The sequence below is a fragment of the Carcharodon carcharias genome, chromosome 4 (assembly GCF_017639515.1).
Source record: "Carcharodon carcharias isolate sCarCar2 chromosome 4, sCarCar2.pri, whole genome shotgun sequence".
NCBI classification, from domain to species: domain Eukaryota; kingdom Metazoa; phylum Chordata; class Chondrichthyes; order Lamniformes; family Lamnidae; genus Carcharodon; species Carcharodon carcharias.
In genome coordinates, this window is record NC_054470.1 from 119,971,036 (window position 1) to 119,983,837 (window position 12,802).

At 38.6% G+C, this 12,802-nt stretch overlaps 1 protein-coding gene across 3 annotated transcripts in view; it reads left to right on the top strand.

The window, feature by feature from the left end:
• Window positions 1-9,989, top strand: part of c9orf72 (C9orf72-SMCR8 complex subunit) — a 98,676-nt gene extending 88,687 nt beyond the window's left edge. The window contains exons 11-12 of one of the 3 annotated variants that reach the window (XR_005942764.1): window positions 8,976-9,223; window positions 9,332-9,382. Coding sequence is in view for 2 of the 3 variants with exons in the window: in XM_041185648.1 (XP_041041582.1) it covers window positions 9,332-9,408 (77 nt within the window). In the remaining variant the exon portion in view is untranslated. Of the gene's footprint in view, window positions 1-8,975; window positions 9,306-9,331 lie in introns of those variants that run through there. The other 2 variants (XM_041185648.1, XM_041185649.1) reach the window with 2 other exon arrangements.
• Window positions 9,990-12,802: the final 2,813 nt, after the last annotated feature.

Here is a 12,802-nt window from a genome sequence, read left to right on the forward strand (position 1 = left end):
GGCAAGTCTCTAGGTCCCAATGAACTACAACCTGGGTCTTAAAGGAGGTGGCTACTGAGGTAGTCGGTGCATTGGTGTTAATTTTCCAAAATTCACTAGATTCTGGAAAGATTCCATCAGATTGGAAAGTAGCAAATATAACCCCTCTATTCAAGAAGGGAGGGAGGCAGAAAACAGGAAATTATAGGCCAGTTAGCTTAACGTCTGTTGTGGGGAAGTTATTAGAATCAATCATTAAAGAGATTACAGCTAGGCATTTAAAAGAGCTCAAGGCAGCTGGGAAGAGTCAGCATGGTTTGTGAAAGTAAAATCATGTGTGATCAATTTATTTCAGTTTTTTGAAGGAGTAACATGCCCAGTGGATAAGGGGGAGCCTGTAGATGTACTGTACTTGGATTTCCAGAAGGCATTTGATAAGGTGCCACATCAAAGATTATTACAGAAAATAAAAGTGCATGGCGTAGCGGGTAACATATTAGCATGGATAGAAGATTGGCTGGCTGGCAGAAAGAAAGCATGCATAAATGGGTCTTTTTCTGACTGGCAGGATGTGATGAGTGGTGTCCCACAGGGGTCTGTACTGGGGCTCAATTTTTTTACGATTTACATCAAGTAATTAAGAAGGCTAATGGAATGCTATCCTTTATTACTAGAGGGATTAAACATAAAAATAAGGATGTTATGCTTCAGTTATAAAGAGCATTGGTGAGACTGTACCTCAAATACTGTGTGCGGTTTTGTTCATCTTATTTAAGGAAGTATGTAAATGCATTGGAGACAGTTCAAAGGAGGTTTACTAGATTGATACCTGGATGAGTGGGTTGTTTTATGAGTAAAGGTTGGACAGACTGGGCTTGTTTCTGCTGGAGTTTAGAAGAGTGAGGGGTGATTTGATTGAAGTATACATGATCCTGAACGGCCTTGACATGGTGGACATTGAAAGGATGTTTCCTCTTGTGGGTGAGTCCAGAACCAGGGGCATTGTTTTAAAATTAGGGATCACCCTTTTAGGACAGAAATGAGGAGAAGTTTTTTCTCTCATTGGGTTGTATGACTTTGGATTCTCTGCCTTAGCATTGGAGACGGGGTCATTGAATATTTTTAAGGCTGAGGTAGAGAGATTCTTGTTAGACAAAGGAATCAAAGGTTATCGGGGTTAGATGGGAATGTGGAAATTGAAATGCAAGAAGATCATCTATGATCTTATTGAATGGTGTAGCAGGCTTGAGAGGCCGAAAGATCTACTCCTGTTCCTATTTCTTATGCTCTTATGTTCTTACCAATTGGAGTTTATACCTAGTGCAGTATAGCACTGTCCCAATCTAATAATATAATGCCAGGAAGCTCTTAGGCATTTTATGCATTTATTTTTCAATATTTTTGGAACATAACATACGAAAAGGAGGAGTAGAAGACCAAACAGCTCATTGTGTGTGCTCTGCTCTTCAAAAAGATCATGAATGAACTTATAGATCTTGTCCTTTCCCTAATTCTCTTGACAGCCGCTCAACATCTACCCTGTCAAGCCCCTTAATTGTATGTTCCAATGAGATCACCCCTCATTCTTCTAACTCCAGATAATATAGACCCATTCTGCTCAATTATCTCTTCATAGGATAACTCTGTTATCCCATGAACCTTTGTTGCATCACCTCTAAGGCACGTGTATTCTTCCTTCGGTAAGGAGACCAAACAAAACTCCAAATATGGTCTCACCAATACCCTATATAATTTCAGCAAAACTTTCTTTGTTATATGCTGCAGCCCCTTGCAATAAAGGCTAACATATCATTTGTTTTCCTGATAGCTTGCTGTGATTGCTGTACCTGCAAGTTAGCTTTGAGATTTATGCACAAGGAGCCCACCCCCACCAAATCCTTCTGAATCCCAACATTTACTGATTGCACCTTTTTTTTACAAAAGTGCTTTTTCAGTCTTCCTACCAAAGTTTATAATTTCACACTTTCCCACATTATATTCCATCTACCACCTCTTGCCCATTCACTTAACTGAGCTATACCTTTTTGCAGCCGTTTTACATTCTCCGCAAATTATTTTCTCATCTACTTTTGTATCATCAGTTTGAGAATTTAAATTCAATTTAAATAAAAACCTGGAATAAAAGCGTGTGCCAGTGAAAAGAAATTTACCATGTTAGATTGTCCTAACAACCTGACTGGTTCACTAATATCCTTTAGCAAAGGAAATCTGTTGTTACACAGTATGGCCTATATGTGCCTGTAGTCCCAAAGTATTTGACTGAACTGCTCAGTGAAGTAGCCAAGCAAATCACTCAGTTGTATCAAAACACTAGAAAGGAAAACAAAAAAATGGAATAGGAAACTTGGCTGTGATCTAGGCATTGAATCAGAACGCAATTAAAGAACGCCAAGCTAAATCGATGATATAAAATTCTCATACGGAATAGAAGCAGGAGTAAACCAGTTGGCCCCTCGAGTCTGTTCCACCATTCAGTAAGATCATGGCTGATCATCTACCTCAGCTAGACTTCCTGCACAATCCCCATATCCGTTAGTATTCAAAATCTACCCATCTCTAATTGAATATATTCAGCAATTGAGAATTCTAAGCTCTCTTACAGAGAGAATTCCGAAGATTTACAATCCTTTGAGTGAAGAAATTTCTTTTCATCTCAGTCCTAAGTGGCTGACCACCTATTCTGCAACTGATCCCTAATTTTACACTCCCACCCAGAGGAAAATCTTCCCAGCATCTACTCTGTCAAGTCCCTTAAGAATTTTAATTGTTTTGATGAGATCACCTTTCTTCTAAACCCTTGGAAATATGGGCCTAAGTTACTCCATCTCTCCTCATAAGAAAATCTCCCTCATCCCAGGAGTCAGCCTGGTGAACCTTAATTGCACTCCCTTTCCCTAAGGAAGGAAGCATATCTTTCCTCAGCTAATGAGACCAAAACTGTACACAATACTCTGGACTCTAGGGAAATCTGGAAGATCACAACGAATGCATTTAGTATCTTTGCAGCCGCCTTTGATCAAGCCCTAATATGTTGTTTGGTGTCATATTTTGCTTTATTATACCTCTGTGAAGTGTCGTGAGATGTATTCTTATGTTACAGGCGCTATATAAATAAAAGATGTTTTTGTACCTGCTCACTAAATTTTGGAGACTGGTGCCAAGTTTGGGAGAGTCGTCCTGATAAACCAGTCAAGCAAGAGGCTGACATGGCCACATTCACAGTCATATTTATCAAGCAGAATCCTAGAGTCCTCCGTCACCATTCCTGGGTTTATCATGCCCACAAACTGGAAGGATGTATAGTAGTTACACAGTGGGGGAGACCTTGGGAGTACACAACATTGATTCTAGACCCCATGAAGTATGATTCCGGGTCAAACATGGGCAAGGATTTGCTGATTAAAACCTATTGCCCTCCCTCAGCTAAGTAAGTCAGTATACCTCTATATTGAACAACAAGTGACACACCATCCTGTCTTGGACATTGGTTTGGTTCTTCATTGATGCTGGGTCAAAATTCTTAACTACAGTGCTGTAGGAGTGCATTCATAATATAGATAGCAGAGGTTCACGAGGCAGTCCACTGCTACCTTCTCAAGGGCAACTAGGGATGGGTAATAAATTCTGACTGCGTTAGCAATGCCCACATCCCAAGAATTAATATAACAAAAAACATTGCAAAAATTAGAGAATAGGCAATTGATAGAATAGGAATAAAAACTAACTACTTCTATGATGTGGGTAGACTCTGTTTCCCAGTTCTTGTTAAGCACTCCACATAAAGAGGTCAGACAGCTCCCTTTGAAACAGCATCTATATTCTAGCCAGGCATATGACATTTCTCATCCATGACTGCATATCAAGCTACAGGGACAATAGCTTCCCCCAGGAAATTGTTGGAAATATCTTTTAGAAAACAACAAAGTGTTGAGGTAGTTAAAAATTAATTTTAAAATATATAATACTGCAGAGTCTTAAGATCTGGAACTGGTTAGATCTCAGATCTATCATGAATGGGAATTCTGTTTGGTACATGAATAAGATACCTGGGCTTTTTACTTTAAAAATCCTAAGATTACTTTATAGTGATGAGTTAAAATGAATATTATTGATGTATTCCATCCATCTCCCTCTTCCAACGTAAAGAGAGAGATGGTCCACATCTAAAGTTAGAGATTTGTCTTTTACATGGCTGATCTCAATGACATTTGTTCTTAGCAAACTTCAAGTTGGTCTATATTCTACTTAAGTAGTATGCTCATAGGTTGCTATTGTGGAACACATTTTAGACATCGTCCCTTATCAGAAATAGTACTGAAGGCAACTTTGTTGCCTTGAGGAATACTATCATTATTACCCAACCAGTATCCTAATTCTGTTTTTACTTAGTGTCTTTCTAATAGTATATGCATTTTAAATCTGATCATTGTCATTGTTCCGGCTTTCATGGATTTTCTTTTATCCTTCCAGCCTATTTTCATGTTTTCAATGTGATCTGTTATATTTTTTGATTTTTCCTTTGATGTTTCATTTTTACATTTTCAAAAAAAAAATTCTTTTAGTTTTCCCATTTCATTTTCTTTCTCTTTTTTCCATGTGGTGAGTCACTCCAGCCACCACTCAATTAGATCATGGCTGATTTGTACCTCAACTCCATTTACCTGCCTGAATACCCTGACCTAACAAAATCCATCAATCTCATTCTTGGAAGCTTGAATTGACCCACTATCCATAAACTTAGAAGGAAGAAAGTTCTGGATTTCCATTGCCCTTTACATGAAGAAACACTTCCTGAATTCAGCTTTCAATGTCCTAGCTCTAAAGTGAAGTTTGTATTCCCTTGTTCTGAATTTCACGGCCAAAAGGAAACACTTTCTGTATACTCTACTTAATCCTTTTAATATTTAAAACACCTTGATCAGATCATTCCCTATACTCAAGGGAATACAAGTCACATTTATGAAACCCATCCTCATAATTTAACCCTTTTAGTCCCAATATCATTCTGGTGACTCTGCGTTGTACTTCTTCCAAGGCCAATATACTTTCTGAGGTACCCATACTGAATGCGATGCTCCAACTGGATGTCTAACAAAGGTTGTGTAAAACTGAAGCATAACTAAAAATAGCAAAACTAAAACTAAAAAATATTTAGCAGGAAACAGTTTCTCATCCATTTAACTGCATATTACATTGAAGTCTTTTTAACGCAGAGCATGTGTTTATTTTTGTGTGGAGTGGTCTTATCAATGCAGATACACTATGAGACTTTATTTTAAAAATAAAGTATATCAATACTTGATTGTTCTTTTTAAAAGTTTAGGAACAAAAGAAAGTTCTGGAGGTGATTTTGGTGGTAGAAAAATAAAAATGCTGTATTTAAAATAGAAAATGTAATTGAAATGACTCCTGAGTTTTTACCATGAAGCAACTGACTCATAATCTTGCTTTCTGGACTGTCACTTTCTAATTATCAAAGACTTTGTAGGTTGCCTGTTGTTACTTCAGCTTACAGCTAGCTTCTGCTCAAAAGGTTACCTTGCTAGCCCTAGTCTCTTAGATGGGATAAATGGCTCTTATTTTTCTAAGTTTTGTCATTTCCCTCTTATTTTCGGATTCCCTAGGCAATGTTATATTTAATTTAATTTCCTTTGTTCCTAATGCACCAACTGGAGCTGGCATGGGTATGCAAGTCCCAGTGGTGACTGTCCCTGTAAGTTTACTGCACTTTCACCCTCCCAACCCTGACAAGGAGGCTCCTAGTCTCCATTTGACAAATCCACATGAATTGAATGCACAATCCACAACACTTCTACCCTTCACATTGACATTTAAATGTGTCTTTCTGCAAACCAGTTATTATTTTTAAAGGCGTTGAAACATTGGAACTAAAATTATGATGAGTAAAAATGCCATCTACATATGTATCACAGACATATCAATTTCATGTCAGTTTATAACATATTATCAACTTATAATACGCTCCTATGATGTGCCTTGGAATGTTTTGCTAAAAGTGCTATATAAAGCAAAGTTTTTGTTGTAACATGTTAATGATGTCATTTCACATTTAAAGTCTGAAGAAAGATGTTGCTTTTGTACACTTTTGTAGTAGAAAATGGGGAATTATTGTGCCTGGAACATTAAGGCTGTAGTATCATAAATATCAACTTCAGTGATTTAATTGTTTCTCTTAAAGCTAAGGGTTTTTATTCAATTTAAATGACATACTCCGAAACGTTAACTTTGGTTTCTCTTAATGTTAGTGGAACTGTTATGCGGCTTTTTGCATTTTAAGTTCAGATTTCCTTTTGGTTTTTTTGGTATGTTAATATATTTTAGAATGTCACTTTTTATAAACCCTCTAACCTTTTCCAATGAATGCTTTTCTCATTTAACATCCTGTAAAACTTTTTTTGAGTTTCTAATGCCTATCAGGTGAGGAAAAATGCATAAAATCTAAGACCATGTCTCACATTGTGAACTTTAAAATAAAATGTTAATTTAAAATAACATAGCTAATGTTTGATTGCCGAAGTGCTCCTGCAATTCAAGAATGATTTTGCATTCTAGCTACAGTTGGTAAATGGCAATTTTGAGGGTTACCCTGTGATCGAAGGCACTATGCAGTGGGACATTTTAAAAGCCAAATACTCCTCAGCAACATCTTTCATGCTACTTTGAATCTGGCAGTGGTACTATTTAAATAGGAAATTGGAGTGATGCTTTTAACTAACATTATGCATGGTCTGTTTGCATGTAATGCAGAATTTTGCACAGTACAACTGCATTGTCAGATTTCTTGCATAGTTGCGTACCTGAAGACTGCAGTCAAAGATAAGCCCGTTGCGGTACAAGAAAGTTGACATACTTTAAAGTGGACTTAGTCTCACTGTATATCACAACAGTTCGCACAAGTTGACTTTAAGTTGTCCAAAATAAATGATCTGCACGGTGATAAGTGTACATTAGTGTTTATATGCTCTAAAGGCATTCTACTCACTGTAGTAAAATCTCATTATGAAAGATTGCTATGAAGCATTTGCAGAAGGTTTATCACAGTGAAGATGTAGTGACATGGAATACATATTGATTTATCTAATATATGTAAATGCTGCAAATCACTGTCTCTTAAGGACCAACTGTAATTTTCATCTATTTTTCAGCAATAATACTTTATTGTTTACTCCCTCCCCAAAGCACACTGATCACAAAAATGAAGACAACTGATTCTTCTTTATGCCTATAAAAGAGTAGAGATGAAGCATTAACTGCCCCCTCAAAAGAGTACTCGGTTAAAATTATAACATTTATGGATATCTCCTTACCTCTAAGCTTTAGGTTATCCCACCTGGGTATTTCTGTGATGGGAGTTATACGTAAAAAAAATCTTTACTTTTTTATGCCATAGCCATTTCATCTCTCCACATATGACTGCAATGCAAAACTGTTGGGGCCTGTGCAGACTTATTTTAAATTAATTCCTTATTAGTATTCCTATCTGTGACTCACCTGCTGTGAACATTTTCATCCCCTGCGAATAACATTCAGGAAATGGTATGAATAATGTGGTGTTCATTTGTGATAAACATACAGTAATCAGTATGTGTCTTACAGAACTCTGTTTGATGTGATTATTATGTTCAGTAGCAAAAACGTATCAATATTTTATGTTAATTATATAGCTTAACCGAAAGGGAAATCAGCAAATACATTGTGATCCACACAGAAAATAAACTGCAAGTCACTATGGTGCAAGGGCAGTCTGCAAAGTGCCCAACAGTTTACCACATGCTTAATTAGTTCTTTTATTTTAGTTCCAGTTTGAATTGGTGTTGTGGCTTTTGGTATAATATGACCTCACTGTTAGCCAAACATGCTGGATAATAGCAGTATGATGTGTTTTATGACTTCTTGTTCTTGGGTTCATTTCCAATTTGTTCACTGCTTTTTAACAAGCGAGGCTGCATCCATGACTACTGTGATGTCACTGCTCATGTATGGAAAATGAAAGAACCTGATCGCACTAATACATTCAGTTAAATATTAATTTCCTTGCAAGTATAGTTCGCACCATTGCAAGTATAGTTTGCACCATTTAGTGTAATTTTAAGTGATATCATTAATCATTATTCTATTATGTGAAAATCTACAGCCACAAACAATTAAGGGATGAGTAAATTATCATAGAATCTGTAGTGGAGGTAGAGTTTAATATGTCTGAGAAGCATAAAACTATTAGGGGACAATTTTGCATACAAGTAATAATATCATCCTTTTCATTGGTGTCAAGTACCATTGTCATGGACAGAATTTGTGTTCCCTCTTATTGCTCATGATCAATATGTTTGTATGTAAGAGGGATGTGTTTTCTTACCCTCAGAGTGATAATGTCAATTAATACTTTACAGCAGCAAGCATTTTGAGAGTTTAAAAATAAAGGAGGTTATTTATCATCATACAGATTTTTAAGTTAGACTTCTTGCTCACTTTTCTTTCTCACACTCTCACACATATATATAATATGGTTGCAACTTATAATTATCTCAGTCTCTTTCATGGCAGCCCTGTAATTTCTTAGATGGAGGTGATACTTTAAAGTTGAGATGAAAATCTGGCAAAGCAAAGGATTCTCAGTAAGCTGTGAGGTTTCTTGATGAATTTCCAGGAGGTTGATTCTCAAGTGAACTCAAAGTTGGAAGAACTCAGGTCTGACAGCATCTGTGGAGAGGAACACAGTTAACGTTTCGAGTCCGTATGACTCTTCATAGAACTAAGGAAATATAGAAATGTGGTGAAATATAAGGTGGTTGAGTGGGGTGGGACAGGTAGAGCTGGATAGAGGCCAGTGATAGATGGAGGCAAAGAAGAGATTGCCAAAGATGTCATAGACAAAAGGATAAAGGAGTGTTGACTGTGGTGATATTATCTAAGGAATGTGCTAATGGTGACATTAAGGGTAATTTTTGTTTCAGATTTCCAGCATGCGCAGTACTTTGCTTCTATCAAGGTTGGAAGAGTTTAGGGGAGTCTTTATCCCACTTCCAGGGTATTGCTGTCCATTACCTTCACTGCTTGGATGACATGCAGCTACTTTGATGGCTTTCTGTAGAATTTTTTCTCTCTCTGTAAGCAGCTTCTCTGGTTTTAAGTGCAGACAACCAAAATGGTTTTCCTGATCATGTGACTTCCATCATTTCAAAATCCTTTTTCCAAACAAAGGGTGAGCTGAGTACACATTGTCTTGTGAGTTTAATCTTGAGATTTTGAGACAGTCAGTATCTTTGTATTTGAATGACCCAGTCAATTTGAAATTACTCTTTTGAATTAGTTTCAGGAAAGGGCATTGGTACTACAGCAGTCTGGTGTAAAGGACCTATTTTTAATTTTCTTGGACTGTGGCTTTAAAAACTACCATGGCTGCAGTTGAAAGACATGTTCATTGGAATAGGATGAGGAATATCTACAATGTTGCTGTTCTGGAACAGAGTGTGCCATAAAAGAACAGGATGGTGCCAGAAAGGAGCCCTGGACTAAGGGGAAATGCCTGACGACAGCATTTTAATTGGCTCCTGACTAGGTGACCAAGGTTTTGTGTGATAACAGTGTAGGCAGTACAGCTCCTAGCCTGCATAGAGGGAAGACCTAAAACCTCCTTCTCCTGTGTTTGTAAGATTCCAGTAATTCTGCCTCAGTAGCTAGCTGGCTGTTCCTCACATCTCTGTAACCTGCTTTCTCTGAAAACCCCTGTCAAGAGGAAAAGGGGAAAAAATCACCAGTAGAGACATTAAAAAGCAAGTTTTTCAACCAGTGAATCACAGGCTGAAAGTCCTGGGAGACCACCTTGTGTCACCAACAACAAACTGTGAGGAATTTGGAAGATATCAATCAAAATCAACCCATCTATTCCTGTACCCAAAATTGATGCTATTGAACTGTTTTATTTCACCCTTAAAATCCACGTTTTGTATGCCTTATGTGGCTGTGTGTCTGTGTATAGGGGTTTAAGAAGGGGTAGAGTTTAAGTTATATATTTGTTTTGCCACTAGTTAAAGACAATTTGTTGAATAAACAGTTATTAGTAAATTTACAAACCTGGTGCTCGTATTCTGTTAACCTAGGTTAAACAGTTTGGTAGAATTGGGACAGTCTGGTGGTTTGGTCAAACTTTTCACATTTGCCGCGGCTCAGGGAACAGTGGGGCTTGACATTACAGTACACTATTCCCAGTGAGTCGTGACACTGGAATGTTCATTTTTTCCCTCTTGAGACACTGGATGGTTCCAACCCACAAAAGAAGTCAGGTGCCCCTCAGGTAGCCATGTTTTTGCAGCCTTTTGCTAAGTTTTTTAAAAATACAAAGTATTGACTGAAAGTTCATAATATACTGGAACACAACACTATGCATATGACTGTACAATCCTTATAATGCTCACAAAATATTTTTTAAAACTGCCAACTTCTGCTAACTGACCTATCAGTAGCTGATGTGTTTACAACACCCTAAGTCAGAAATCCAGATCAGTAACTCAATCCTGTGCAATTTGTACAGAACTAAGGCTGTCACTGTCACAGGATTAAATTTTTTGAAAAAAATCCATGCACAGCAATGGATTAAAGTGAAAGTGATGCGTGCTCAGAAACTTCTTCCTCTCATCATTCAGCTTTAGCAATCCAAAACAGGACAAGTAGCCAACCTCAGATCACAGTCTGTAAGTGTTGACCTCTTGAATATTTTACAGTACAGTCCTGAACACTAGACTTAACTAGAATGCACAGTTTCACCATTCCACACATAATTAAGAACCTTAAGTGAATAGTCGTTTGGTGGTACAGAACTTGAGTATTGCTGAAAAAAAGAGACATGTCTAAGTTTTTCATCTTGCGCTCATCAGGACACTCGCAAGAATGCCAATATAAGGGCAAAAACAACAATTTATACTGTGCGAAGAGAGTGCTGATTGGTTGGCAAGTGGCATTGCTATGGAGAATGCACCAGTGATGGTGACTGACTGCTGCCAAGCATTGTTCAAAACTTAAGCCAGGAGCTTGACCCTGATTGGTCAAGACATTGTCCTGAGGAATGAGTCAGTGAATGGCTGTCACATATTTTGTTTAGCTGAAATAGGTGCAATGTATGTACATGTCCTTTTTGTCTGCAAAGAACCAGTGTATTAATATATGTAGCTCCCAGTACACGGAAACGCGCCGCATTGCGAGCCCAACTCACAATCTTAAATTGGTTGTCAGCATAATTCTTAGTACATGGAGGATTATTTAATAAATGTTGTTCAATCGTGGAATCACATCTAGTGTTGGACACTGTTTTGAATTTTGCAAGCATGGGTTGGTTGGGTGCCCTGCCCCTGCCCATTACGAACAACAGCTGGGACATGCTGTTTGATATTATCCACCAGTCTTTGGGATGTATGGCCTACATATCTAGCATCACACTGGCACTGAAATTCATATACCACATTACTTATTTGTGTGATAAGCAGAACGTCTTTTTGGCTTGATGACAGCATCCTGTTTGTGGTAAATACCACTTGTGTTGCTACTGCTTAGTAGCAGCATGAAACAGCTAGCCTCACCTGTCGCTCAAATTTTTGAGATACCTTGCCCTTCCAGGATAATCTGAGGTAGACTGGGCACTTTTCAGGGCCGAAATTGATGGCCTTGGGCCCGTTCTTGAGTTTGCGTGATGTACAGCATGAAATGATCTGGTCAGGGTAGCCATTATCCTGTTGGATGCCTTTGATGTGCCCTATTTCAGCCTCAAGCCTGCATGGTGAGCAAATGGCTTAGACCCTATTTACAAGGTTGCCAATGAGACTAATCATCTAGCATGTGGAACTGTAAGAATCCCAACATGTATATTGACCAGTGAAGATAGGCTTGCAGTAGATTATGGTAGAGAATCCCCTGGCAGATTTATCAACTGGTACATCAAGGAAAGGGAGTTAATTTGGCTGCTCCATTTCTTAGGTGAATTTGAGTGCAGGATGGAGCCCATTAAGACATGTAAGGACATGTAATGTCTGGATCTGGAAAGATTTATTAATTTTGCTTCCAATTTCCACCCCTCATTTTCACATGGTCCATCACTGACACTTTCCTTCCCCTCCTTGACCTCTCTGTCTCACTTTCTGGTGATAGACTGTCCACCAATATTCATTACAAGCCTGACTCCTACAGCTCCTCACACTCTGTTTCCTGTAAGGACACCATCCAATTCTCTCAGTTCCTTTGCCTCCGTCGCATCTGTTCCGATGATGCCACTTCTGACATGTCTTCCTTCTTCCTTAACCGAGGTTTTCCATCCACAGTGGTTGACAGGGCCCTCAACTGTGTCCGGCCCATCTGCCCTCACACCTTCCTCTCCCTCCCAGAACCATGATAGGGTCCACCTTGTCCTCACTTATCACCCCGCCAGCCTCCGCATTCAAAGGATCATCCTCCACCATTTCCGCTAATTCCAGCATGATGCCACTACCAAACACATCTTCCCTTCATCCCTCCTGTTGTCATTCCTTAGGGACACCCTGGTTCCCTCCTCCTCAACCCCCTCCCACGGCATCTTCCTAAGCAACCGCAGAAGGAGCAACACCTGCCCATTGACTTCCCCCCTCCTCACCATCCAAGGGCCCAAACACTCCTTTCAAGTGAAGCAGCACTTCACTTGCACTTCCCTCAATTTTGTCTACTGCATTCTCTGCTCCCAATGTGGTCTCCTCTACATTGGAAAGACCAAACACAGACTGGGTGAATGCTTTGCGGAACACCTTTGGTCTGTCTGCAA